Here is a 22,158-nt window from a genome sequence, read left to right as displayed (position 1 = left end):
TCCTGGTCAGGGGTTCGCTATAATTTTATGTACGAGAGGGTCGCTAAGTTTTATCGAGTCAAGTTTAAGCAGTGTCGCCACTCAAACGATCATATTTTTGTCCAAGAAATCTGATCAGCCAAGCTGATCCCCGCGGAGCTCGCAGTGCTAGCGCAATGTCTCACAAATTCAAGTCCGACGAAATCCAACAATACGAAAAAAAATTCTCATATAATGGAGCCACTCAATGAAAGTCATGCGGCCTCCCCGAATGAAAATGGAAACTAGCCCCTTGCCCTCCGCCAAACCCTCCTCCTCCTCCTCCTGCGCCGCCAAACGGCCCCCCACTAAACCCACCCTGAAACTGACTAAATATCTCGGCCAAATCAGCCGTATTAAACGCCCCAGCGCCACCCATCCCACCCTCCGTCTGTCCATCCTCGTCTTCGCCCATGTCGTAGCGTTCGCGGCGTTGAGGGTCGCTGAGAACTGCGTGTGCTTCTACTACCAGTTTGAATTTCTCTTCGTCGCCTCCTTTGTCTGGATGATGTTTGAGGCTTTCACGTCTGTATGCTTTCTTGATGTCGAGTTCGTTGCAGTCTCTCGCAATGCCTGGGAAGTAACAATCGATACATATTACCTATTTCTTGAAAAGAAAAAGACGCACCGAGAATGTTATAATAATCCTTCGTCTTACTCCTCTTAAGTGCAGCCTCCGCTTTCTTAAGTTCGCTCCTCAGCGCCCTAACATCGGCGTCTACACCCTCAAACTCTGCTTGTTCCATCGACGCTCTGAAATCGGCGATTGCAGCGTCATATTTCTCGAGATGGAGGTTGATGCGCGCGCGCGTGCGGAGGGCTTTGAAGGAGGTGGAGTAAAGTGTGAGAGAAGCTTCTGTGTCTAGGAGTGCTTCTTCGTATTTATCAAGCTGAGAATGATGTGAGAATGTGGTATGAGTGAGACGTTAGAGAAGACATACCTTTACGAGAGTCGTAGCGCGATTTGAGAGAAGGGTAGCGCGAATCTGTCCGCCTTTGCCTTCTTCTTCGATTTCGCCTATTCGCTGAAATGAAGTATGAGTATGAGCCTGAGTTATTGAAGTAAGAAGGGACCTACATCGAGCGCTTCTGTGTATCGTGCGATTGCATCTTGGAGTCTGCTACCTTTGAAGGCGGTGTTTCCCTCCTCCTTAAGACGCTCTACGTCTTTTACGCGCTTGCGCAGGCGGTGGGCAGGCTCGTGTCCAGGATCGAGGCGAAGCGCCGAAGCCACGTGTTGTAGTGCTTGGGATAGCTTACCACTGAGGAAGAGCACGAGACCACGGTGTGTAAGTACTTCTGGTGAGTTGGGTTCTAATCGAAGAGCATCACTGAAACACTGTTAATGTCCAGAGATCTGTGGTGATAGGGTCAAACTCACTTTGCAGCAATGTTGGCAGCATCCCAGTTCCCTCTAGAGAGCTCGAGTTCGACTTTCCATAGCCGCCACTGAGTTGGTATCTCGCCGCCCTCAGCCTCGATGCTTTGTAGACATTTATCTAACGCAAGGCGTGCCATGCCCCATTCCTTGCGTGTGCGGGAAGAGGTGAAGGTACGCAAGTGAGCTTCTAGTTCGAGGACTTTGTCCCTCAGTTGTGCAGCAGCAAGATTTGTAGGTTCAAGATCGAGGACCGAGCGTAGTGTTGTTAATGCAGGCTCTGATAAACCGAGTGCGAATTGACAACGTGCGAGACGGATGAGAGTCTTTGATGATGGTTCTGAGGATTGGAGTGTAGCTGCTTGTTGGCAGTCTGATAGTGCGGAACGGAAACGCTTCAAAGCCATGTAAGAGGCTGCGCGATTAGTGAAATATGCTGGTTCTGTTGGTTTGATATCTGGAAGGGGGTTATTCTGTGAGTTGCAAAGGAGATGTAGTTATTTTACCGATAGCTTTGGTATATAGCTCGATAGCTTCTGTATATTGTTTTGCTTTGAAGGCTACATTACCTTGCTCTTTTACGTCATCTGCACAAGGGCCCTCAGGCTTGGGGATGGAAGGTGAGGAAGGACTAGGCTCGGGAGGAGGTGGATTTTTGCTAATCAAGGATGAGATGGCTGTCAATTGCGAGTGAATGAAGCGAATTAAACCATACTTTATGCCATTTGCATTGGCAGCAGCAGCCTGAGCCTGCTTTTTCTTTGCTTGAGTCTTCTTTTTGGTCATAGTTAACTTGTTACAATAAAAAATTGAATAAAGTGAGAGAGTATTAAGTCACGTGTCAAGTTTATGTCTTGACCATGACCAGTAACATGCCAATAGTATCACCACCAACGCCAGCTCCGTCTCCTCGTCCAATACCCCAATACAACCCTTCATCCGAATTCTCAACTCTGTTAGGTCCCGCCTCACGTAAACAATACCTCATATCAATACTGCATGAATGTTCCCCAGCAGAACTACGCTTCCTTTCCCAAACAATCACCCCCATGCTCAAACGCGATGTCCTAACAGAACTACCAGCAGAACTTGCACTCCACATCCTATCTTATGTCGACGACCCATGCACTCTCGCACGCGCAAGTCAAGTCTCTAAACGCTGGCACGACCTCGTCGCAGATGACTGGCTCTGGAAGGTCTTATGCGATACATACAGCTTCAGAGCAGATACAGAAGACAAATCTGCTACTAATATATACCAAGACGACGAATCTTGGGACGAGATCGATAAATTCACTTCAAATCCAATAAACCCATGGCTCACAGCGCGAGATCGACTCAAACGGCAAGAACTTACTTCCGTATCCCACTGGGGTCCATACTCGGATGATCTTTTACATCCAAGAACTCAGTTTTCTCATCAGCAATATTTCAGGCGGGCTTATGGTACAAGTACGTCGCTCCTGCCACACCTGTATCCTCACTAATTCAATATCTAGTGCTCAATCTGAGAAAGGGCGGTAGCATCCTCCGCGCTCACCGTATGCCAATCCCAACACCAGACAGTGGTGTAGTCACATCCGTAGCCCTTGATACCGAATGGGTAGTTGTCGGCCTAGCAAACTCAAAGATCCATTTATTCAGCGCAATCACAGGCGTACTCAGCCGAACACTCATGGGTCACGAACTAGGCGTATGGGCAGTCCATCTCGTCTGCCGCGGCGGTTATTGGGGTCGCGGAGACATGGATGAAGACGGATACCCGGACGACGCAGGCGATCCAGTCGTACCCGCAGCCCTGAAAACGGCACTCGGCATCGACAGGCGCAGGCGAATGCGATCCTCAGCGAGCGTTGGAGACGACTCTTCTAAACCCAGCGATATCTGCTGTACGAGCGAAGGATGGGGCCAGCCAAACTCTATCATTGTCAGTGCTAGTTGCGACAAGACGCTTCGCGTTTGGGACGCCACATCTGGGTATGTTCCTGCGTTCGTCTGGTTCTGGCTATGTGCTTATGGGCGCTTAGACATTGCATTTACGTCCTTCGTGGGCATACTGCCACTGTCAGATGCGCCCGAGTACTACACAACCGCCCGATCGCAGTGACAGGTTCTCGAGACTCTACCCTTCGTGTATGGAACATCCAAAAGGGGGTCATGCTCCGTGTACTGCACGGCCACACCGCGAGTGTAAGATGTCTTGACGTTTGTGGGAACCAGGTCGTCAGTGGTAGTTACGACACTACATGTCGAGTGAGTCTTATTTCCATAGCAATGTGCATATGATTTTGACGAGTTGCAGATATGGGACGTCGACACAGGTGAATGCATACGAGTCCTCCGAGGCCATAGCCATCAAATCTACTCCATCGCGATCGATGGCAACTTCGTCGCTTCAGGGGGTATGGACACCATCGTCAGAGTATGGGACGCAACCACAGGGTATGTCCCCTCCCTTCCTGACACCCTCACATTCACCCATTCACCCATAACAGAAACTGTGTCGCCCAACTCACAGGCCACACCGCCCTAGTCTGCCAACTCCAACTCAGCACCACCACCAACCTCCTCGCCACAGGCGGCTCCGACGGCCGAGTCATTACCTTCTCCCTTCGCTCATTCACCGCCCTTCAACGTCTCGCCGCACACGACAGCAGTGTCACTTCTCTCCAGTTCGACACGAACTTTCTCATCACGGGTGGGAACGACGGCCGCGTACGGGTGTTTGAGACGCAGACTGGGGCGTGGGTGCGCGATCTGAGTGAGCGGTCCGAGAGCGTGTGGAAGGTGCTCTATAAGAAGGGTGTGTGTGCGGTTATGTGTAAGAGAGCGGGGAAGACTGTTATGGAGATTTGGACTTTTAAGCCCAAAGAACGATGATTTGTTTATTGAATACTCGATGTAGGAGTCGATGTACGATGATATAATTTTGTGTGGAGTATTACTATCAGCGATTAATTGGTTTCGTGTTGGTTGGTTTTGATTTGGTAGATGAGCAAAAATTTATGGCCAACGTGGGGGTCGAACCCAAGACCTTCGCGTTATTAGCACGACGCTCTAACCAACTGAGCTAGTCGGCCGATGATATTACATCCACCACAACATATTTCAGTTAGTACATATCACATGACTTGTGTTAGTATGCATTTACCAAATCAAGCTACTAGATGGTCACGCGGGTTCGTGTGTCTCATGGGTTCGTGTTTTCATTCTAGCACATGCAATTCTACACAGAATCCTTCTGTATGTTACATATGGGTTCTCCCCAGCATAATACACATTGTCATATTTTTCTTGTGAAAAAATTCCAAGTGGTTCTCGTGCCAGGGCTCAGTTTATGGTGCTAGAGGCTAGTTTTACACATAGAATGCACACTCCAGCAAGCATATCATCACGGAAAATTCTGAAATGGTACACCGTGATTGTATATGATTAGGCCATGTTAAATAAATATCTCCGAGACTACTTTCTCAATAGAATGACGTGCAGTATAAGAAACACGACCAGACGTGACAATCTATCCAAAGTGTGATATAGGAATTGAGATTCCGCTGTGCCGAAATGCGGCACTAAACACATGCGTCATTTTAACCTGCGCCACCTCAACAACTACACCTACCTTGTAATTCACGCTAGCCCTCGAGATTAAGTACCTGTCATCATACCTTACTGTCATATAGTCAACTGTAACATACTTGCATATCTTCCCGTACATTTCACATACTATCATTCTGTCTAATTTTACAAGATATTATTGTGCATCTCAAGCTCACTTGCTGGTGCGGAGCGTGAAATGGTTCGACGGCAGGGTGTTACATAGTGTGACAAAAACGCGAACCCTTGAGACAATCAGACGATAACCCTCCGCTGGACTCAACTCTTCAAATCTCGAGAAAAAAAGTAACAGGCATTGTATTTTCGACATCAGGCTATCCAACGGTAAAAGAATTTTCGATTTTGGCCCAGACGTTGAGGAGCTAATGTCGTTGCAAAAAAAAAACGCGAACTCTGGTGACCATCTAGTACTACTCTCATGTATTTTCCGGCTATCTGTATCGAGTCGCAACCAAAATATGACTCAATATTAATGTCTCTCTGTCACTTCTCCACTCGCATTTACGACCTCCAGGGGACCCTCGCACCGTATCCGCACAAGCCTCACATGTAAATTTTGCACGATCTGAATCATCAACCCTGTTATTGTCTTCAAACGCTGTCATTTCATGTCTCTGTCATGCCGTCGTTCAAAGGTGTAGTTCACGCACTGCTCTGATCTTTCCGCTCAACGTAAATTTACACGCTTTAAATGTCAATATTGCTTTCACGGAGACCATCTCGAGCGACCGACTCCACAGCTAGGGACATCGGCTTGAGATTCATGAGATGAGTGTATGAAGAATAATATACAGGTTTTTCCGAACCTACCCATTCGCGAGCCCTTTCTCTGCGGCGACAACAGCAGTTTAGAACTTTCAACTGGTCAGACGAAAAAGTTTGTTGATGCCAGGATAAATAAATAAGAGAAAGTGGGTGAGTGCAGCGCTTATCCTTGACTCCTCGTCCCCCTAAATCCTCATCACTGTGTATGCCTGTAAAACGAGCAGACTCGATTTCAAACTTCGACAGGAATCATGATGATGATGCCTACTTAGGCGGAAGAAGATCTGAACAACCTGAAGACGACAAACAAGCTTGTGAGGCTACGAAGGTATCTATTTGCTGTCGACAGCAGCCTCTCTGAGAGTATGTTTCCAACTTATTGAATTGTTTATTCTGCACATCGAGAATTTTGCACAGGTTCCTACACAGACGGCAGCGGCAGAAGTCACGACCACGCCTCAAACCATGAGGCGATTTCGTACGCAGACGCAGATCAAGAGTTGTTTTAGATCATCTTATCGCTCCATGGCCGACATGACAAGAGTATCCATTCTGGATGACCTGCGACGCTGATAAATAAATATTCAGAAGAGGCAAAACACCTGTAACAGTATGCTTCGCAGCGGTCAGTGCTTGACTAGAATGTTCGGTGCTAAGACCGCTCGCGTTCTAGACTTGGACATCCACATTTCTGCGGCATCGCATTGTTTTGATATCGTGAGTGTTATTGACCACTCGGCAGCTGGCAGCGATGTGCGCCGACGCTTGGTGCTCAACTGTGGTCGCAACGTGTTTTGATTGTTCCACAGCGTACATCTCAGTGATCTCCACCGTCGTAATCGATAGTGGCTAGTCGCCATGATTACCCTGTGGGTGTTTCCAGACAATTCACAAATCGACGCTCCACAACTCATTGATATTATTTAAAGCGCGTTGTGGTCCTATCAAGGAACTCTTAAATACGCTCGTTGAATCGCTTCTTGGCATTTCCGTACCCTTCTCCTCATCATTATCTGTCGGGCAAGGTCGCTGAAATGTCGATAGCTCAATCTTCTTCCTCTTCTTCTGAACCTTCTGAACCTTATTCTAGCGCTGCATCCAACGTGCCCGCCATACAGTCTACCATTGTCGATGCTGGCATTGCGAATCCTCGCGTAGAGCTCCCCGATCTTCAACACCCTTCTGCCTCGGAGCCGGCCGACCCTCCAGCTGACCTTCCAGCACCTGCTCACGGTTTCACCTTCACGCACTCCAGCCCAGCAGAGATGGTCCAACCTACATCGGTGTCGTGCACGTATGGCCCCTTTCGTGTTTGGCGCAAGTTGTGCCAGGGCGGGTTTGCTGTGGCGATGGGAGCTCAAGACGTAACGTCGAATCGCTTGTTGTGTCTGAAGGTGTTTTCAAAGGACCGCTTTGAGCACAAATACGCGAAAGAGGTTATTCTTGACGAACTCGAAGCGTACAAGCGTCTTTCATGCGCGTTGCCGTGTCCTGCGGCTAGATTCCTCATGGGGCTCGAGATGTCTTTCCAGACCAAGGATAAAATATGTTTTGCAATGGTGCGTCCTCCTCCCCTGCGACTCATTTCAGTCATCTGACTCCATCGGATGTCTCTAGGACCTGATGGCGAGCGACCTGTATATTAATCTGAAACGTCGTCCTTCGTACTGCTCCCGCAATTCTCGCAGGTGGGCGGCGCAAATGGTAAGCAGTCGTCTTTCCTGGTCTTCGACATCTCACGTCTCACGCCTTTTCCGACTTCGAAGGCCCTTGGGATTAACGCTCTGCACGAGATAGGGATCATCCACCGAGACATCAAAGCCGCCAACATACTGATTGACGTTCGAGAGAACGTGCGCATCACCGACTTTGGCTTGAGTTATGTAGACAAAGACGAAGGACCCTTGGACCAACAGCGAAATTATTCTGCGGATGCGATGGGAACGACGCACACAATGGCACCGGAGGTCCTGCGCAACAGATCCGACCCCCGTCCTTGGGAGTACGGAGCACCCGCAGACTGGTGGTCGTTAGGCTGCGTCATCTACCAGCTCGTTTCGAAGAAGCACAAGGCACGTTTCGAGTCTTCTTTCGCTGCTATCTTACTGATATCATCTCGTCAGTCACTCTTTGTTACAGAGGATGACATATTTTCCTATGTTTCTTGGTGCTCCAGCCGCGACGAACCATCCAAACAATTCCCTGCCTTCGAAGATTTGGGTAAAGATAAGATCGCGAATTTGATCTCTGGGGTAAGCTTTTGTCTTGTTCGTTTTCCGGCACCATCACTCATCTTCACCGTGGTAGCTGCTGCAACCCGATCCGTCATCGCGGTTTGGGTTCGCTGAAGTGGTGAATCATAGATCGTTTTTGTGCAAAGCCGGCACGTCAGAATTCTTAGATGCATACTCTCGCGGTGAGTTAAAGCTGATTCGTCTGCGAACATCATGCTAAAAACGGATTGCAGCGCTTGAGCGCAAAGAAGTTCCATCTTCGCTGCCAGACTTACAACGTGGTCAAGACACTAGCACAGCAGAGATCTGGTTTCGCCAACCTTCCTGGGAGGAATCGCACGTTCCGGATGTGGACTGGGTCAAGCCGACGCTTTTTTCTTCCCTATGATGGCTCTTCAGTCCAGTCGGTGTTTATTTCGTTTCGATAGCTTCACTGTTCACTGTCACTACGTCTCCCTTCCTTCTTACAAATAATCTCATGTAAAATACGTCTCTTTGTTCCCTTTTTTGGTTCGCATACATCTCTCAGTATCAATTCATTATCTGTTCCATATCTCCCAGGCGGTAGTGGAATCGCCATAGGTATTCAAAGGTTTGAGTTTACAGTTGTATCCCGCAGAATCGACCCGACGCGAAGACTGCACTTTAGCTTATGGTCCTCTTGGTCCGACTTACCGTGCCCAAGAGTCAAACGGAAGCAAATGGCCACATCAGGGATCTCGCATGAGGGACTCATAGACATGAAATTGAATTTGACATAGAGGCTCCCATTGACATCGATTGGGGTTTTCTGGGGACAAATTCAACCGCTCTAGATCTCATCGAGCGTCACTGTTTTATTAATGGATTCCAGGCAGGAAGGCTGGCTTACTTCGTTCCGACAATTCACTCCAAGCCGTGGCGTGATTTACTCTGTACCTGATCAGTCATGCAGACTTGACTGCACAGGATTTCTTCCCCCAGGAGATGGGCGCAGGTGCTTCTGCTCCATCAATACCATGTTCCAGTTGTGGAGTGAGTCGTCGAGACAATGGACATCACTCAGTGAGGTTCTGAATCAGGTCCATGTATTCAAGTAGACTCAACAACGGCTACACTTCCAGTATCTACATGAGGTCGCTCAGCGCTGCCATTTCGGATCCCCCACTCTCCTTGATACCAATCTCCCAGTCTAAAACGCAAGGCGTACGTCAGTCAGTACGAACGTTCTTTTCGGGGAGGACAAAAGTACTCACAACTGTAGATGATTGTAACAGCCATCAGAATGCCTGTTCCACTTCCGATAGCACCCATGAGATCAGCAGCAACAGAAAGCAAGCCCAGGATAGCGCCTCCGAATGCAGCAGCGGTAGGAATAACGCGCTTCAGTTCCTTGTACATTGAACCCTCACGATGACCAGCCATGACCATTTGTTGGTCCTTGAGCTGTTTAGCGATCTCGCGTGGGCCACTACCAGACACTTCGATCCAGGTTTTTGAGAAGAGTGCGCAAGCAGAAACTACGAATGTGATGTAGAGGGATGTGTGGATGGGGTCCAGGAAGGCTTCTTTGATGGTGTGTGGGGGTGACATATAGTATGCGAGACCACCTACGGCGCGAAGCTGGGGAGAGTCCTCCAGAGGCTGTGATATACTTTTAGTGACAATTAAAAGTATCAAGTCATAGAATAACCAACCTCCCAGATGCCAAGAATCTTGACCAAAATGTTAGAGGGGAAGCGCGTTGCGAGCATTTGTGACACAATGAACACGTTTGATACAAGTGCGCTCTGGAGCATGATGGGCATGTTGCTAGTATAGAACAGCTTGACGGGGTAGCTGCCGCGCTGACCGCGGAATCTGTTGCTCTTCACGGGGATCTCGATGCGGAAGCCTTGCATATAGATGACAGCGGCAAACACGATGACAGTCGCAAGGAGGTTCATAATGTTCGGGAGTCTGTCACGCCAGAACGCCTCACGGAGAGCACGTCCCTTGTCATTCCACGTGAAGAGTAGGTGGAAGAGCGCGACGATGGCACCTTCAAACTCAGGGCCACGACCGGTGTTAACAGTTGTAGGTGAGAAGGCCTTCCAGATGATGGATTCGCAGATGTTGGTCGCGATGAAAAGGGAGATACCGGACCCAAGACCGTAGCCCTTCTGGAGAAGCTCATCGAGGAGAATAACGATGAGGGCGGCAGCGACAAGCTGAATGATGAGCAGAAGACAAACACCAGCACCGAGATCACTTGGTTGCCCGTAAAGACCTGTCAAGACGTATACGGTAGCGTGGCCAAGTGAAATGATCAAAGCAAACACTGAAACAAGCATCCGTCAGTAAGGTTTGCAAGTTGCCAAGTGACACGTACATTTTTGTGCACCGCTGAACAGTGCCCGGTCTTCCTTCAAGCTGAAGTCGACTTCGATCAAATTTGCGCCAGCCAATAGTTGCATGATCATTCCGGACGTAACAATAGGACTTATACCGAGCTCCATGAGGGTTCCACGGTTGGAAGCGAGGATGACACGCATCCAGTAAAGAGGATCAGACGAATCTGAAGACATGATGCCATATAATGGTACTTGAGAGCAGACCAAGAAAATGAGGAGTGTAACAGCGGTCCATAACAGTTTTTGGTTGAAAGGAACCTAAAAACGAAGGAAGCTGGTGAGTTTTGCATGTTATAACCTACAGACGCATGTATGGAACATACTTTGCGATCAGGTGAAGAAACCTCTGGCAGGAGTGGAAGGAATGGTCGGACAAGATTCAGAAACCGAACTGTATGCAAGTAAAGTCAGTAACAGTCAACTAACAGACTCTCTGTTTGAGACTTACAACCGCTCATCGTAGCTTGAAGTCCAGGAGCGGACAAGTGAAGAAGAAGTTTGTGATTTGGCAGGACTTAATGCAAACCGAAACTCCTTACGTGGCACATGACAAATAGTCACAAATACTTGAAATGGAACCAAATCATGATACAACAACCTCTAGGCTCCTATAGTAGCTGCTGCTTGATCTTTAGTCGGCCACCATTTATCCTGCCAGTGCCACAGTCTTGCAGTTCAAAAATCTGGATACGCCCTCATCGACTCCGAAGTGTTGCTTATTGCATATATGTGTATGCGAGGCTACGTTGCCAAAGGCTCGAACATACATTTATAGCCAGCCCGTCAGGACCGTCATAGTCTTCAGTTAGAGTCAGGTGATATCCAGCGTCAACTGTAGGGCCAACTGTCCTTACTTAAATACTGCCACTGTCGAAGGTCTCAACCAGTGCTAATATCAGCGAGGAGAAGATCGAGGGCTCAGGCGTGTGGATGACATTTGAGAGATTGGGGCTGGAATTGTGCGTTGATAGCTTCAGGACGTAGGCCATGAGGCTCATTGAATATTGAAGGCTGTCCGGGTCAAGGCCGGATTGCAGTTTGCAGATTAGCATAATTGGCCAGTGGTGAGATGGTTATCAGTCTGAATTGATACAGTGCTTAGTATTTGAACGCTTTCAGAAATGTTGAGGTGTACTAGCATCGGGATCCGGCAAAAAAATTGGAACGGCCGACTACATACCTTAACCTGGTAGCATTCATGCACCCACTTACCATGCAGAGGCCTGCGACGAGTCTGTACATATAGATCGACCACTTCAAGCTGAACTACGCTCGGAAAGCTAGAATTCGACTCCTCGTACTGATCAAGAGGAGCATGAACCCAAGTGCAGTCTTCACGTCGGGTCGATTCTGTGGGAGGAACCTCGCTTCGTGATCGTAGAAATTTGGGTTCGAAGATAAGGAGGGAATGTTGATGCAGAGACCCCTTCTTTAGTACTTTGTCAACGTTCGGATGGCGCGCTTTGAGTAGTAACGTGGCGTACTCAATCTGCTGAAGTCAGCTACATCTATAAACTCAAACCTTTAAATACCCATGCCGATCCCACCACCGCCTGGGTCTTGGGAGATATGGAACAAACAGCGAGTGAAAGATGTATGTGAACCAAAAAGGGAACCAGGAGACAGGTCCATTTTACATAAGATTATTTATAACAACATGAAGAATGAAGGGAGACGTAGTGACAGCGAACAGTGAAGCTATCGAAACGAAATAAACACCGACTGGACTGAAGGGCCATCATAAGAACGGAGAAAGAAGCGCCGGCTTGACCCAGTCCACATTCGGAACGCGCGGTTTCTCCCAAGAAGGTTGGCGAAACCAGATCTCCGCTGCATTGGTCTCTCGACCACATCGTAAGTCTGGCAGCGAAGATGGAACTTCTTTGCGCTCAAGCGCTGCAATCCGTTTTTAGCATGATGTTCGCAGACGAATCAGCTTTAACTCACCGCGAGAGTATACATCTAAGAATTCTGACGTGCCGGCTTTGCACAAAAACGATTTATGATTCACGACCTCAACGAACCCAAACCGCGATGACGGGTTGGGTTGCAGCAGCTACCGCGGTGAAGGTGAGTGATGGTGCCGGAAAATGAACAAGACAAAAGCTTACCCCAGAGATCAAATCCGCAAGAGCTTCATGTAATTCTTCAAAGGCAGGGAACTGTTTGGATGGTCTGTCGCGACTGGAGCACCAAGAAACGTAGGAACGTATGTCGTCCTTTGTAACAAAGAGTGACTGACGAGATGATATCAGTAAGATAGCAGCGAAAGAAGACTCAAAACGTGCCTTATGCTTCTTCGAAATAAGCTCGTAGATGACGCAGCCTAACGACCACCAGTCTGCGGGTGCTCCGTACTTCAAAGGACGGGAATCGGATCCGTTGTGCAGGACCTCCGGTGCCATGGTGTGCGTCGTTCCAGCCTCTTGCGAACAATAATTCCGCTGTCGGTCCAAGGGTCCTTCGTTTTTGTCTACATAACTCACGCCAAAGTCGGTGATGCGCACGTTCTCTCGAGAATCGATCAGGATGTTCCCGGCTTTGATGTCCCGGTGGATGATTCCCATCTCGTGCAGAGTGTTGATCCCAAGGGTCTTTGAAGTCGGAGGAGGCATGAGACGTGAGATGTCGAAGACCAGGAAAGACGACCGCTTACCATTTGCGCAACCCACCTACCAGAATTGCGGATGCAGTACGTAGGTTGACGTTGCAAATAACTATAAAGGTCGCTCGCCATCAGGTCCTAGAGCCGATGGAGTCAAATGACTGAAACGGGTCGCAGGGGAGGAGGACGCACCATTGCAAAACATATTTTGTCCCTGGTCTGGAACGACATCTCGAGCCCCATGAGAAATCTAGCCGCGGGACACGGTAAAGCGCGTGAAAGACGCTTGTACGCTTCGAGTTCGTTCAGAAGAACACATTTCCTGGCTTTGCGCTCAAGATGGTGCTTTGGAAAGACCTTGAGACACAACAAGCGATTCGACGCTACGTCTTGAGCTCCCATCGCCACGCCGTACGTGCCCTCTCCCAACGTGCGCCAAACACGAAAGGCGCCATACGTGCATGACACAGGCGTAGTTTGGACTACCTCTGCTGGGCCGGAGTGCGTGAGGGCGTAAGCAGGTGCTGGAGGGTCGGCTGGAGGGTCGGCCGGCTCCGAAGCAAAAGGGTATTGAAGATCGGGGGGCTCTGAGCGAGGATTCGCGATTCCAGCATCGACAACGATAGACTGTATGGCGGACGCGTTGGATACAGCGGTAAAATAAGGTTGAGAAGCAGAAGATTGAGCTGTCGACATTTCAGTGACCTTGCCTGACATATTATAATGAGGAGAAGGGTACAGAAACGTCAAGGAGCAATTCGACGAGCGTATTTAAGAGTTCCCTTGGTAGGACCACAGCACGCTTTAAATAATATCAATGAGTGGTGGAGCGTCGATTTGTGAATTGTCTGAAAACACCCACAGGGTAATCATGGCGACCAGATAAAGCCACTGTCGATCACGATGGGGGAGATCATAGGGATGTGCGCTTTGGAACAATTAAAAGATGTTGTGACCACAGTTGGGCACCAAGCGTCGGCGCACATCCCTGCCAGCTGCCGAGTGGTCAATAACATTCATGATATCAAAACAATGCAATGCCGCAGGAATGTGCATGTCCAAGTCTGGAGCGTGAACGGTCCTAGCACCGAACATTCTAGTCAAGCGCTACCGCTGTAAGGCATGCTGTTGTAAGTGCTTTACTTCTTCTGAATATTCATTTATTAGCGTCGCACGACGGACCACGAATGGGTATCTTCGAAAGAACCTGTACATTATTCTTCATATACTTATCTCATGAATGTAAAGTTGATGTCCCTAGCCGTGGAGGCGGTCGCTCAAGATAGTCTCCGCGGCAGCGGTATTGACATTTGAAAAGTATAAATGTATGTTAGCAAAAAGATCGGAGTGATGCATGGGCTACACCTTTGGACGACAGCATGACAGAGTCATGGAATGAAATGACAGCGTTTGAAGGTAATAACAGGGTTGATGATTCCGATTCAAACTTTACATGTTGGGGCTTGTGCGGACATGTCGATCATGTGGTCCCAGGGAGGTCGCGATTGCGAATATGAAAGTAACTGAGTCAATGAGTTATATTTCGGTTTCGGCTTGATACATAACAAGGTTGATACATGTAGAGCAGTAGGTTCAAAATGCTCTTGAACTAAGATTAGCATAAACTATGACACGCGAGAAAAAAAACATACGAAGGGTACTGACACAACAGACGCCCCGTCACGGTTCACCTGAAAGCTCTCGATCTGAAATCACAAGTGATGTGGGAGGTGGTTGAAATGCAGCGAGCGACGAACCAGAAGCTATAACGATAAAGACAAGGAAACAAGGAGCACGCATGATGAGGTTGCGGCTGACTCGGGCCGGCGAAAACCGTGAAACCTTTAACTCTTCTGCTAGGTACGGGAAGCATGACTAGTCCGACTCTCCACCGTGAGTTGCGGTCCAGCGTAAGAAAACACGATCACCATTTACCGCGGCCTGCCCTGTTCTCCCGTCGAATTTTCATGGCCTACGTACGGTGATATCTGCCCATCTTTTGTGGTGAGTATTTTCACTGACTTGGAGCCGCCACTTTCTGAATCCGAGCAACACATTAACAGGACGCAAGTCTGCATCTAGTTTGCATAGACCTCGCGCAGAACGATCAAATCCTGCATTTTCTGAGATTATCAAACTCTCAGCCTCCAACTTGGAGTTCAAGGACCGTTCACTTGACGAGGGCGAGCAGGATGACGGAGACGAGTTCTCTCTCCCTGGACAAGAAACCCTCGTCAGTCTGATCACGCTTGTGAGCAAACGACTGTTTCGGTGACTTGACTTGCAAATTCTAGTCTATGTGAGTATTTCTAAATCATATTCCATGTTCAAGTTAACTGTCACCGGCGAGTTGGTCTTGTTGGTTGTGTAGTCGCTTTTCAGACACTGGAAATGCATGTGAAACGGTGAGGCAAAACTTTTCCATGGCATCGCTCAAGTTGGTGGCCATCGGTTCGCTGGCCTTGTCGGTGCCGGTTGTGTAGTTGCTGCATATCTGCTTTGTGGACATCGGAAACGTATGTGAAACGGTGTGATAAAACTTTGTAGGTGAGCAAGTATGGGTAATGGATATTGCTTTGGAAGTAACCTCACTGATGTCATTTGAACAGACCCTGTGACACCACAGATCATATGATATCGAACGCGAGATTTATAAGATCTCACCGCATCCCCAGTCGTGCCTGAAGCAGCTTGCATATAAGAGCGACTGTCCAGCCAAAAATTTATTAGGCAATTGAAACAACTACACCGTGTACGTTTTCGTTGCCCTATCCCTTTGCTGCTAGATCTAACTATTAACATTCCGGTGCAACCATGGTTCATTTTATACTGGCCGTTTCCTTGCTCCTCGCGCTTGGCACTGGAGTTAGTGCAAATTGCGAGGTCCGTCCTAATTGCGATTACGAGCAAATCAGTATTGAGCAAGGGAATGCATGTCTTAACTACTGGACGTGCTCAGGCGATACTTTCACGTGCTATTACCCTTCTGATGCGAATCCGGGAACGTGGAATGGCTGCTCATATAGTGCATCGGCCGTAAGTAACTGTCTGTTGCAGCAGTGTATGTACACTCACTGAAATGCCAGGATTGGGCACTCACAGCTGGCCCCACTGAGATCTGTACTGCGGAAGCGGGAGTGAACCCGAAATGTGAACCTGGTAATGACTCTTACGACATTGGCGAACAAGGTTGCAGCGCTTCATATGGGTTTGTCAATGAAACCAACAGTTAGCTGTTGTAAAGTGAATGGGTTGAGTTGAAGATCCTGGGGCAGCATAGGCTACCTCTACCTTGACACAAGTTCACGAGATGCGATTTTTGGTTGTTTATTTTTGCTTATTATCTGTCTACAGTATGTACCGTGTCTAATGATTCCTGCTTTGTACGTGGTGGGTGACTGCTCTGAGCGAGAACGAAGACGCCGACTGAGAATGGTAAGGAATTACAAATGAGTGAGTATTACTTATTCATCTCTTGGTTTGGGTGACATCTCCAAATGACTATTCCAGTTTTTTTGGTGTGTGCTATATATATATTTGAATAGGGCTCCATGACGGTTGCTGAGGCCTGACATCACCAAAAGTCCAAAAACCTGACGCCACCTGATTAGGGATTCTGGTCCTGTGGTTGTCTAGCTCATGTACGGCGAGTACAGATCACCAAATATCACTTTCATATTTACAATCAGGCTGAATCATGCAATAGATGGAGAATGTGTTAGAATCAGTGCTGTCGGGTACGTCGGGATCAGTACGAGCGCATCCGTTGTGACATCGGCCGAGTATGCTCCTCCGAATGTCTTAAAGCAATATCCTTTTTTCTTTCCTATTCTACCCGTACTTAAAAGCTACACCCAAGCAGTAGACATCTCAGTTCCCTTCCGGATACTGAGATGTATGTTCTATTATTTTCCCGTCTCTCGATAACGAGCTAACGCGCACTTAGAATATATTCGTTTAGGTACTACCTACTTACACAAGAGTTCCCTTCCGGATACTGAGATAATATATTCGTTTAGCTCTCTCCCGTCCTCTGTGCTCGACTCGACTCACTAGAGGTTATGAGCCCTGCGCCGGCCATGGAATCTACGCTCCCCGGTACCAACTCTGCCCTATTCAACATCCCAAAGCTCACCGATGATGGGAGCAATTGGATAACCTACAAGGAACGAATGTTGACGGCCATAGGTGCCTGAGGTCTGATGTGATTTGTCGACGGTCGTGCGATAAAGCCCAAACCATTCGCTATTGACCCAGCGACGAGCACCCCAAAGAAGCCTGATGGCTCTATGTCCACACAGACGGAGATCGAAGAGTTAGATACAAAAATAGACGAGTACTACCAGAAGAACTCACTGGTTAAACAACATATCTTCAGTACCGTCACGGACCAGCTCCTACTCCGCGTACAGAAGCTCGAGGAGGTGTCCACCATCTGGGCTGAGGTCTGCTGCATCCATGAAGGCAAGACCGAATTGGTGCAGATAGATCTGCGCAGGCGTCTACATGAGACCAGGTGTGACGAAGGAGCTGATGTGAAAGCTCACTTTTCAGAGCTGTTAAGGCTCAGAGAGTCCTTAGCAGGGATGGGGGCAGCATTGGACGATCGAGACTTCCAGGCTATTATCCTAGGTTCCCTCCCTGAATCATATCGACCTCTACTATCGTCAATTAACGCTGCGTCCAAAATTGCAAAGAAACCACTCACCCCTTACGAGCTTATCAGCGTAGTCAGCAAGGAGTTTGAGCACCGCCAGATCACCGACTGTCGTAGCACAAAGAAAGGCGCATCTAGCGCATTCTCTGCCAAAACAGGCCAAGCCAAGGGCAAGAGCCCGGCGAACAAGAGCGAACCTAACCCTGATATCACGTGTTTCAACTGTGAAAGAAAAGGGCATTACAAAACCGATTGTTGGAGGCCTGGAGGAGGCAAGGAGGGTCAGGGTCCTAATCAAAAGTCGAGGAGAGGAGGATGCAGCCAAAAGCATTCTGCGAACGCTGCCACTGATGAACCCCCCGATTCCTCCGAGAACTTTGCCTTCGCTTCGTCAGACTTAGCGAGCGTCGCAGAACAGCTGAACGTACCGAAGGAACGTCGAGGAGCCATAATCGACTCCGGGGCAAGTGCTCATTTCTGCCCGGATCGAACGAAGTTCGAGAATTTTGTATCCATCCAGCCGCAAGATATACACACAGCTGATGGAACAAAAGTGAGTGCTGTTGGGAGAGGGGACATCAAGTTAGAGTTTCCGTTGGGAGAAAAACGCACCGTTGTTACTCTCCGCGACGCTCTATACGCCCCCCAGATGGCCTTCACGTTGGTCTCAACGAACCGTATCACAGCTGCTGGGCTAGCTGTCCATTTTGAAGGTACCATGTGCCGGATTCTTTCCCCAGGGCCTAAACGCTGTGTGATCGCCGAAATTCCTCAGGTCGAAGGACTGTACACAGTCCTTGCACGTCAGACCCACCGAGCGAATCTAGCCAATGCAAAACTCACCGTATGTGAATTGCACAGGCGGCTGGGACATGTGTCCCAGCATGCTGTCCTGGAGGCGTTAAAGAGAGGCCTGGTCACCGGTATCGAGGTGGACACCACATCCAAACCGGAATTCTGCGAAGCCTGTACCAAGGCTAAAGCTACACGTCACCCGTTCCCAAAGGAGAGTGGGACCCGCGCCGAAAAGTATGGTGACGTCATTCACACCGACTTGTGGGGCCCCGCACGAGTGCAGAGTCTAGGAGGCTGCCTGTATTACATGAGCTTCACTGATGACTACAGCTGTCAGACGGTTGTACACTTCCTCAAGGACAAAAGCCAGGCACTTACCTCCTACAAGCAGTATGAGGCCTGGCTAACTCGCCAAAACGATGGTGCACGCATTAAGACCTTGCGCTCTGATAGAGGGGGCGAGTATTTGAGCGAGGAGTTCGATAAGCACCTGCGGACGCAGGGCATCGAGAGGCAGCTGACGGTGCATGACTCTCCTCAGCAAAACGGTGTCGCCGAGCGCCTGAACTGAACACTCGTCGAACATGCGCGCTGACCTGCACCAAACTGGTTCGGTGCATGGATGACTGATACTCTCCTATGAGCCCTATGCCCTATGAAATCATTTTCTCTATGATCTGAAGTCAGACTGAGGCTAAGGGAATATTTTTCACCTTTCTTTTTATTTTTCAAGTGTGTACATAAGCAGCCTGAATATTTTAGTACATTTAATTTTGCGATGAGTTTTGCTTAGTCAGCCATGGTGATGACCCAGACAAAATCCCACGCCTGTCAGGTGACTGTGAAAAATATTTCCCACATATGTTGTCCTGGAAAAACATTAGTAAAACCCTAAATACTAAGCTCGCGTCATTTTCACTCATCAAACAAAACAAAGAAAAGACAGACACACAAAGGATCCACATCATGTGACATTTCTTACTCTCTTTCTGGATTTGTCATCAGGAGTTGGATAGGTCACATGACTTAGCACAATACCCATATGACTCACTATGACTCACTCTGAATATATGACTCCTTTTGACTCTTGATGACTCTTGAGTATACTAGTAGCACAGCCACATTTATTGTGTATATAAAGACCCCAGTTTCTGAAATAATACCAAGCAACTTTTAGTGGGAGTTTTCAGCCCATCTAACATTAAGTTGTGAGTAAGGTGTGATAAGTGTCAGCATCAGTGTCAAGAACTGTTCAAGACTGAGAGGAACATTCTCAAGAGACAGTAATACTGCAAGCTCATCATACTAAACGACTAGCTGTGAGCTCACTGTGTGCAACAACCAGCAAGCAAGGTACAGCCACAGTTTTATTCAAATTTCTATTTTCTTTTTCTTTTCTTTTCTCTTCTGTTTTACTTTCACCAGCCTTTGGTGTTCTTTTTCCAAAAAGCATATTCCAAAATATTCGTGTTGTCTCTACGTCCACCTAAGACTCAGAGTAGCTTAGTGGGGAGACTTAAGGGATTGATAGTGAAGCTTGACCTCACTCATCTGAGTAGTGATACTGAGCCAAGATATTCTGTGCCTGCTAGGCTTTAGCTGTTGAAGAGGGGACTTGGTAGTAAATCCAAGGACGTCCGTTCCTGAGTCTGTTTGAATACTCAAAGTGAGTTCCTTGACAGCAGGTTCAATATTGAGCTAAGAGTTCTACAATAAAGCATTGGACTAGTCTTGACCTTTGATTCTACCTGTTTTGTGCTGAGGGGGTTGATCATTGTAATTCCGCACCATTCTTTTTGGAGTACAGTTTGGTAAGAGGCCCTGTTGTTGAAAGGAAGCTTGAGGAAGAACTTTCTATTTCTTTGGTTACTGCCATACTGTCGGGCTGACCATTATTTGTTTGTTTGTTTGTTTCTGTCAAGTCCATAGATTGGATTGACCATCGTATTTACTGATCTTGCAGAAATATCTTTAGCTGAACGTACTTTGGGTAGTATACAACTAGCCACCCACGAACGACCACGTTATCAGTCATTGGTACTTGTCTGAATCACTGACCGTGGAGATATTTGTTTTTATAGGTGTTTATCTATAGATCATCTATCTAAGAAGACAGCGCGCGATGCTCTTGGCGCGAAACTTACCCAAGTTCCTATGGGGAGAAGCGATCAGCTACACGACTTGGCTCAAGAATCGCTTACCTTCGTAGGCGACCCCCGGGCACACACCATACGAACTGGTGACGGGACAACATCCTGGCCTTGAGCTTGCTCACGAGTTTGGCACCCCGGTGTTTGTCCACCTTCAGGGTACCGGGAAGTTAGATGCTAGGGCGGAGGAGGCCGTGTTTGTTGGTGTTGACCACCAGAGCAAGGCCTACCGGATCTATTGGCCCCAGAGGAGGAAGGTTTCAGTGGAGAGGAATGTGGTGTTCGTGCCAAAAGACACATCAGTGGCGACGGACGTACCGGACGAGGGGGAGTCACACCCATCAGCAGCAACAAAAGGACCCCAAGCTGCAAGTACCGTCCAGAACGCCTTGCCCCCCGCACCTTCTACTCCTCCTATGACACCCAGAATCCTTCTACCGCCACCAGCGCCTCGCCCAACTCGTGTAACCTACCCACCAGGGTACTATGCTGCATTGAACAACGGCGAATTAGCGACTCTAGCTGCTGAAGCGGAGCCTGAGCCGGCAACAGAGGAACCGGACGAACGACTCACCCAGCTATACGCCCTGGTCGCAGTAGAACCAGAACTGACACTCCAACAAGCCCTCAATGGACCAGACACTGAAGAGTGGAAAGAAGCTATAGGGTATGAGTTGAGTCAATTGGAGAAGTTGGGCACGTGGGAACTTGTAGATGCACCGGCAGGTGTGAACCTCATCCCATGTCACTATGTCTTGGCGACCAAACGCGGTCCGGACGGCGAGAAATTGAAACTACGTGCTCGGTTAGTAGCTAACGGTCGACGTCAGCAGTATGGGATCGACTACTACGACACATTCACCCCAACCTCCAACATGTCCACGATACGTACCATCCTCACTAAGGCGGCAGAGTTAGGCTGGGAGATACACCAGGTAGACATCAAGAGTGCTTACCTATATGCAGACGTCAAAGAAGACATATATATGCGAGCGCCACCTGGATACCTCAAAGAGGGAGATGAGAAGAAAGTCCTTAAGCTGAAAAGAAGCTTACCGGGTTTGAAGCAGGCAGGGTTCGAGTGGTCTGAGGAACTGGCTGGAGTATTCTCCAAACTCGGCTTTACGCGCTCACAGGTAGATCAGGCCATTTATTTCAAGCGCGCCTCTAATGAACACATGGTCATTACTGTGTCGGTCGACGACATGGCCGTGACCGCAAACCACCTCTCCCACATCCACCGTTTCAAGACCCAACTCCGCGACTTCTTTGAGATCTCTGACCTTGGAGAGCTTAAATGGCTCCTGGGTCTTAAGGTCACGCGTAATCGGGTTACCAGGACCATTACCTTGTCGCAGAAGGCGTACATCAATACTATCCTTGAGCGCTTTAATCTAACCGAAACGAAAAATGCCCCAATGCCTATGGATACCGGTACCATCCTATCTGATGGACAGGCCCCTGCTATGCTTGCCCAGATTGAGGCAATGCGGAACGTCCCGTACCAGAGAGCCATAGGCTCCCTGATGTACGCAGCTACCAGCACCCGCCCCGATATCGCGTACTCCC

General features: G+C 48.6%; 6 protein-coding genes and 1 non-coding gene across 7 annotated transcripts; 3 read left to right on the top strand and 4 right to left on the bottom strand.

The window, feature by feature from the left end:
- Nucleotides 1–2: 2 nt before the first annotated feature.
- Nucleotides 3–2,233, bottom strand: HD556DRAFT_1365796 (uncharacterized protein). Its single transcript, XM_041302784.1, has 7 exons — nt 2,112–2,233; nt 1,903–2,054; nt 1,400–1,853; nt 1,097–1,349; nt 960–1,043; nt 647–908; nt 3–591 (listed from the first exon to the last, which is right to left on the bottom strand). The coding sequence occupies exons 1-7, from the start codon at nt 2,180–2,182 to the stop codon at nt 224–226; spliced, it is 1,644 nt and encodes a 547-aa protein (XP_041161022.1). The 5' UTR covers nt 2,183–2,233; the 3' UTR covers nt 3–223.
- Nucleotides 2,234–2,250: 17 nt separating this feature from the next.
- On the top strand, nt 2,251–4,471 carry HD556DRAFT_1365791 (WD40-repeat-containing domain protein). The gene is made up of 5 exons (XM_041302783.1): nt 2,251–2,848; nt 2,896–3,373; nt 3,424–3,649; nt 3,699–3,838; nt 3,892–4,471. The coding sequence occupies exons 1-5, from the start codon at nt 2,257–2,259 to the stop codon at nt 4,274–4,276; spliced, it is 1,821 nt and encodes a 606-aa protein (XP_041161021.1). The 5' UTR covers nt 2,251–2,256; the 3' UTR covers nt 4,277–4,471.
- On the bottom strand, nt 4,403–4,476 carry HD556DRAFT_t61. The gene has a single exon. It is a non-coding gene; the product is annotated as a tRNA-Ile (tRNA).
- A 2,390-nt stretch (nt 4,477–6,866) lies between these two features.
- Nucleotides 6,867–8,476, top strand: HD556DRAFT_1365784 (kinase-like domain-containing protein). The gene is made up of 6 exons (XM_041302782.1): nt 6,867–7,335; nt 7,394–7,480; nt 7,543–7,848; nt 7,900–8,028; nt 8,084–8,192; nt 8,244–8,476. The coding sequence occupies exons 1-6, from the start codon at nt 7,042–7,044 to the stop codon at nt 8,396–8,398; spliced, it is 1,080 nt and encodes a 359-aa protein (XP_041161020.1). The 5' UTR covers nt 6,867–7,041; the 3' UTR covers nt 8,399–8,476.
- Nucleotides 8,477–9,057: 581 nt separating this feature from the next.
- Nucleotides 9,058–10,922, bottom strand: HD556DRAFT_1365774 (SecY subunit domain-containing protein). Its single transcript, XM_041302781.1, has 6 exons — nt 10,831–10,922; nt 10,706–10,773; nt 10,361–10,640; nt 9,687–10,309; nt 9,246–9,633; nt 9,058–9,181 (listed from the first exon to the last, which is right to left on the bottom strand). The coding sequence occupies exons 1-6, from the start codon at nt 10,838–10,840 to the stop codon at nt 9,117–9,119; spliced, it is 1,434 nt and encodes a 477-aa protein (XP_041161019.1). The 5' UTR covers nt 10,841–10,922; the 3' UTR covers nt 9,058–9,116.
- Nucleotides 10,923–12,120: 1,198 nt separating this feature from the next.
- HD556DRAFT_1442400 (kinase-like domain-containing protein) lies at nt 12,121–13,683 on the bottom strand (the record flags this gene model as incomplete). The annotated part of the gene is made up of 5 exons (XM_041306455.1): nt 12,121–12,278; nt 12,330–12,438; nt 12,494–12,976; nt 13,039–13,125; nt 13,180–13,683. The coding sequence occupies 5 exons, from the start codon at nt 13,681–13,683 to the stop codon at nt 12,121–12,123; spliced, it is 1,341 nt and encodes a 446-aa protein (XP_041161018.1).
- A 1,942-nt stretch (nt 13,684–15,625) lies between these two features.
- Nucleotides 15,626–16,384, top strand: HD556DRAFT_1365760 (uncharacterized protein). Its single transcript, XM_041302780.1, has 2 exons — nt 15,626–16,023; nt 16,074–16,384. Exons 1-2 carry the CDS (start codon nt 15,802–15,804, stop codon nt 16,218–16,220), a joined length of 369 nt encoding a protein of 122 aa, XP_041161017.1. The 5' UTR covers nt 15,626–15,801; the 3' UTR covers nt 16,221–16,384.
- The last annotated feature ends 5,774 nt before the right edge of the window (nt 16,385–22,158 follow it).

The sequence above is a fragment of the Suillus plorans genome, assembly GCF_016647745.1.
Source record: "Suillus plorans strain S12 chromosome Unknown HD556scaffold_23, whole genome shotgun sequence".
NCBI classification, from domain to species: Eukaryota; Fungi; Basidiomycota; class Agaricomycetes; order Boletales; family Suillaceae; genus Suillus; species Suillus plorans.
This window is presented reverse-complemented; position numbering and strand designations above follow the sequence as displayed.

Excerpts from the sequence above, each read along its gene's own strand:
- HD556DRAFT_1365760 (XM_041302780.1), top strand. The coding sequence starts at position 15,802 with ATGGTTCATTTTATACTGGCCGTTTCCTTGCTCCTCGCGCTTGGCACT. Across the intron at positions 16,024-16,073 it reads GCTCATATAGTGCATCGGCC|GATTGGGCACTCACAGCTGG; the intron begins GTAAGTAACTGT and ends CTGAAATGCCAG.
- HD556DRAFT_1365774 (XM_041302781.1), bottom strand. Across the intron at positions 10,641-10,705 it reads TTTCTTCACCTGATCGCAAA|GTTCCTTTCAACCAAAAACT; the intron begins GTATGTTCCATA and ends CTTCGTTTTTAG. Across the intron at positions 9,634-9,686 it reads AGATTCTTGGCATCTGGGAG|CCTCTGGAGGACTCTCCCCA; the intron begins GTTGGTTATTCT and ends AGTATATCACAG.
- HD556DRAFT_1365784 (XM_041302782.1), top strand. The coding sequence starts at position 7,042 with ATGGTCCAACCTACATCGGTGTCGTGCACGTATGGCCCCTTTCGTGTT. Across the intron at positions 7,336-7,393 it reads ATAAAATATGTTTTGCAATG|GACCTGATGGCGAGCGACCT; the intron begins GTGCGTCCTCCT and ends GGATGTCTCTAG. Across the intron at positions 7,849-7,899 it reads TCGTTTCGAAGAAGCACAAG|TCACTCTTTGTTACAGAGGA; the intron begins GCACGTTTCGAG and ends TCATCTCGTCAG.
- HD556DRAFT_1365796 (XM_041302784.1), bottom strand. The coding sequence starts at position 2,182 with ATGACCAAAAAGAAGACTCAAGCAAAGAAAAAGCAGGCTCAGGCTGCT. Across the intron at positions 2,055-2,111 it reads GCCAATGCAAATGGCATAAA|CAAAAATCCACCTCCTCCCG; the intron begins GTATGGTTTAAT and ends ATCCTTGATTAG. Across the intron at positions 592-646 it reads GGATTATTATAACATTCTCG|GCATTGCGAGAGACTGCAAC; the intron begins GTGCGTCTTTTT and ends GTTACTTCCCAG.
- HD556DRAFT_1365791 (XM_041302783.1), top strand. The coding sequence starts at position 2,257 with ATGACCAGTAACATGCCAATAGTATCACCACCAACGCCAGCTCCGTCT. Across the intron at positions 2,849-2,895 it reads CAGGCGGGCTTATGGTACAA|TGCTCAATCTGAGAAAGGGC; the intron begins GTACGTCGCTCC and ends TTCAATATCTAG. Across the intron at positions 3,650-3,698 it reads GTTACGACACTACATGTCGA|ATATGGGACGTCGACACAGG; the intron begins GTGAGTCTTATT and ends GACGAGTTGCAG.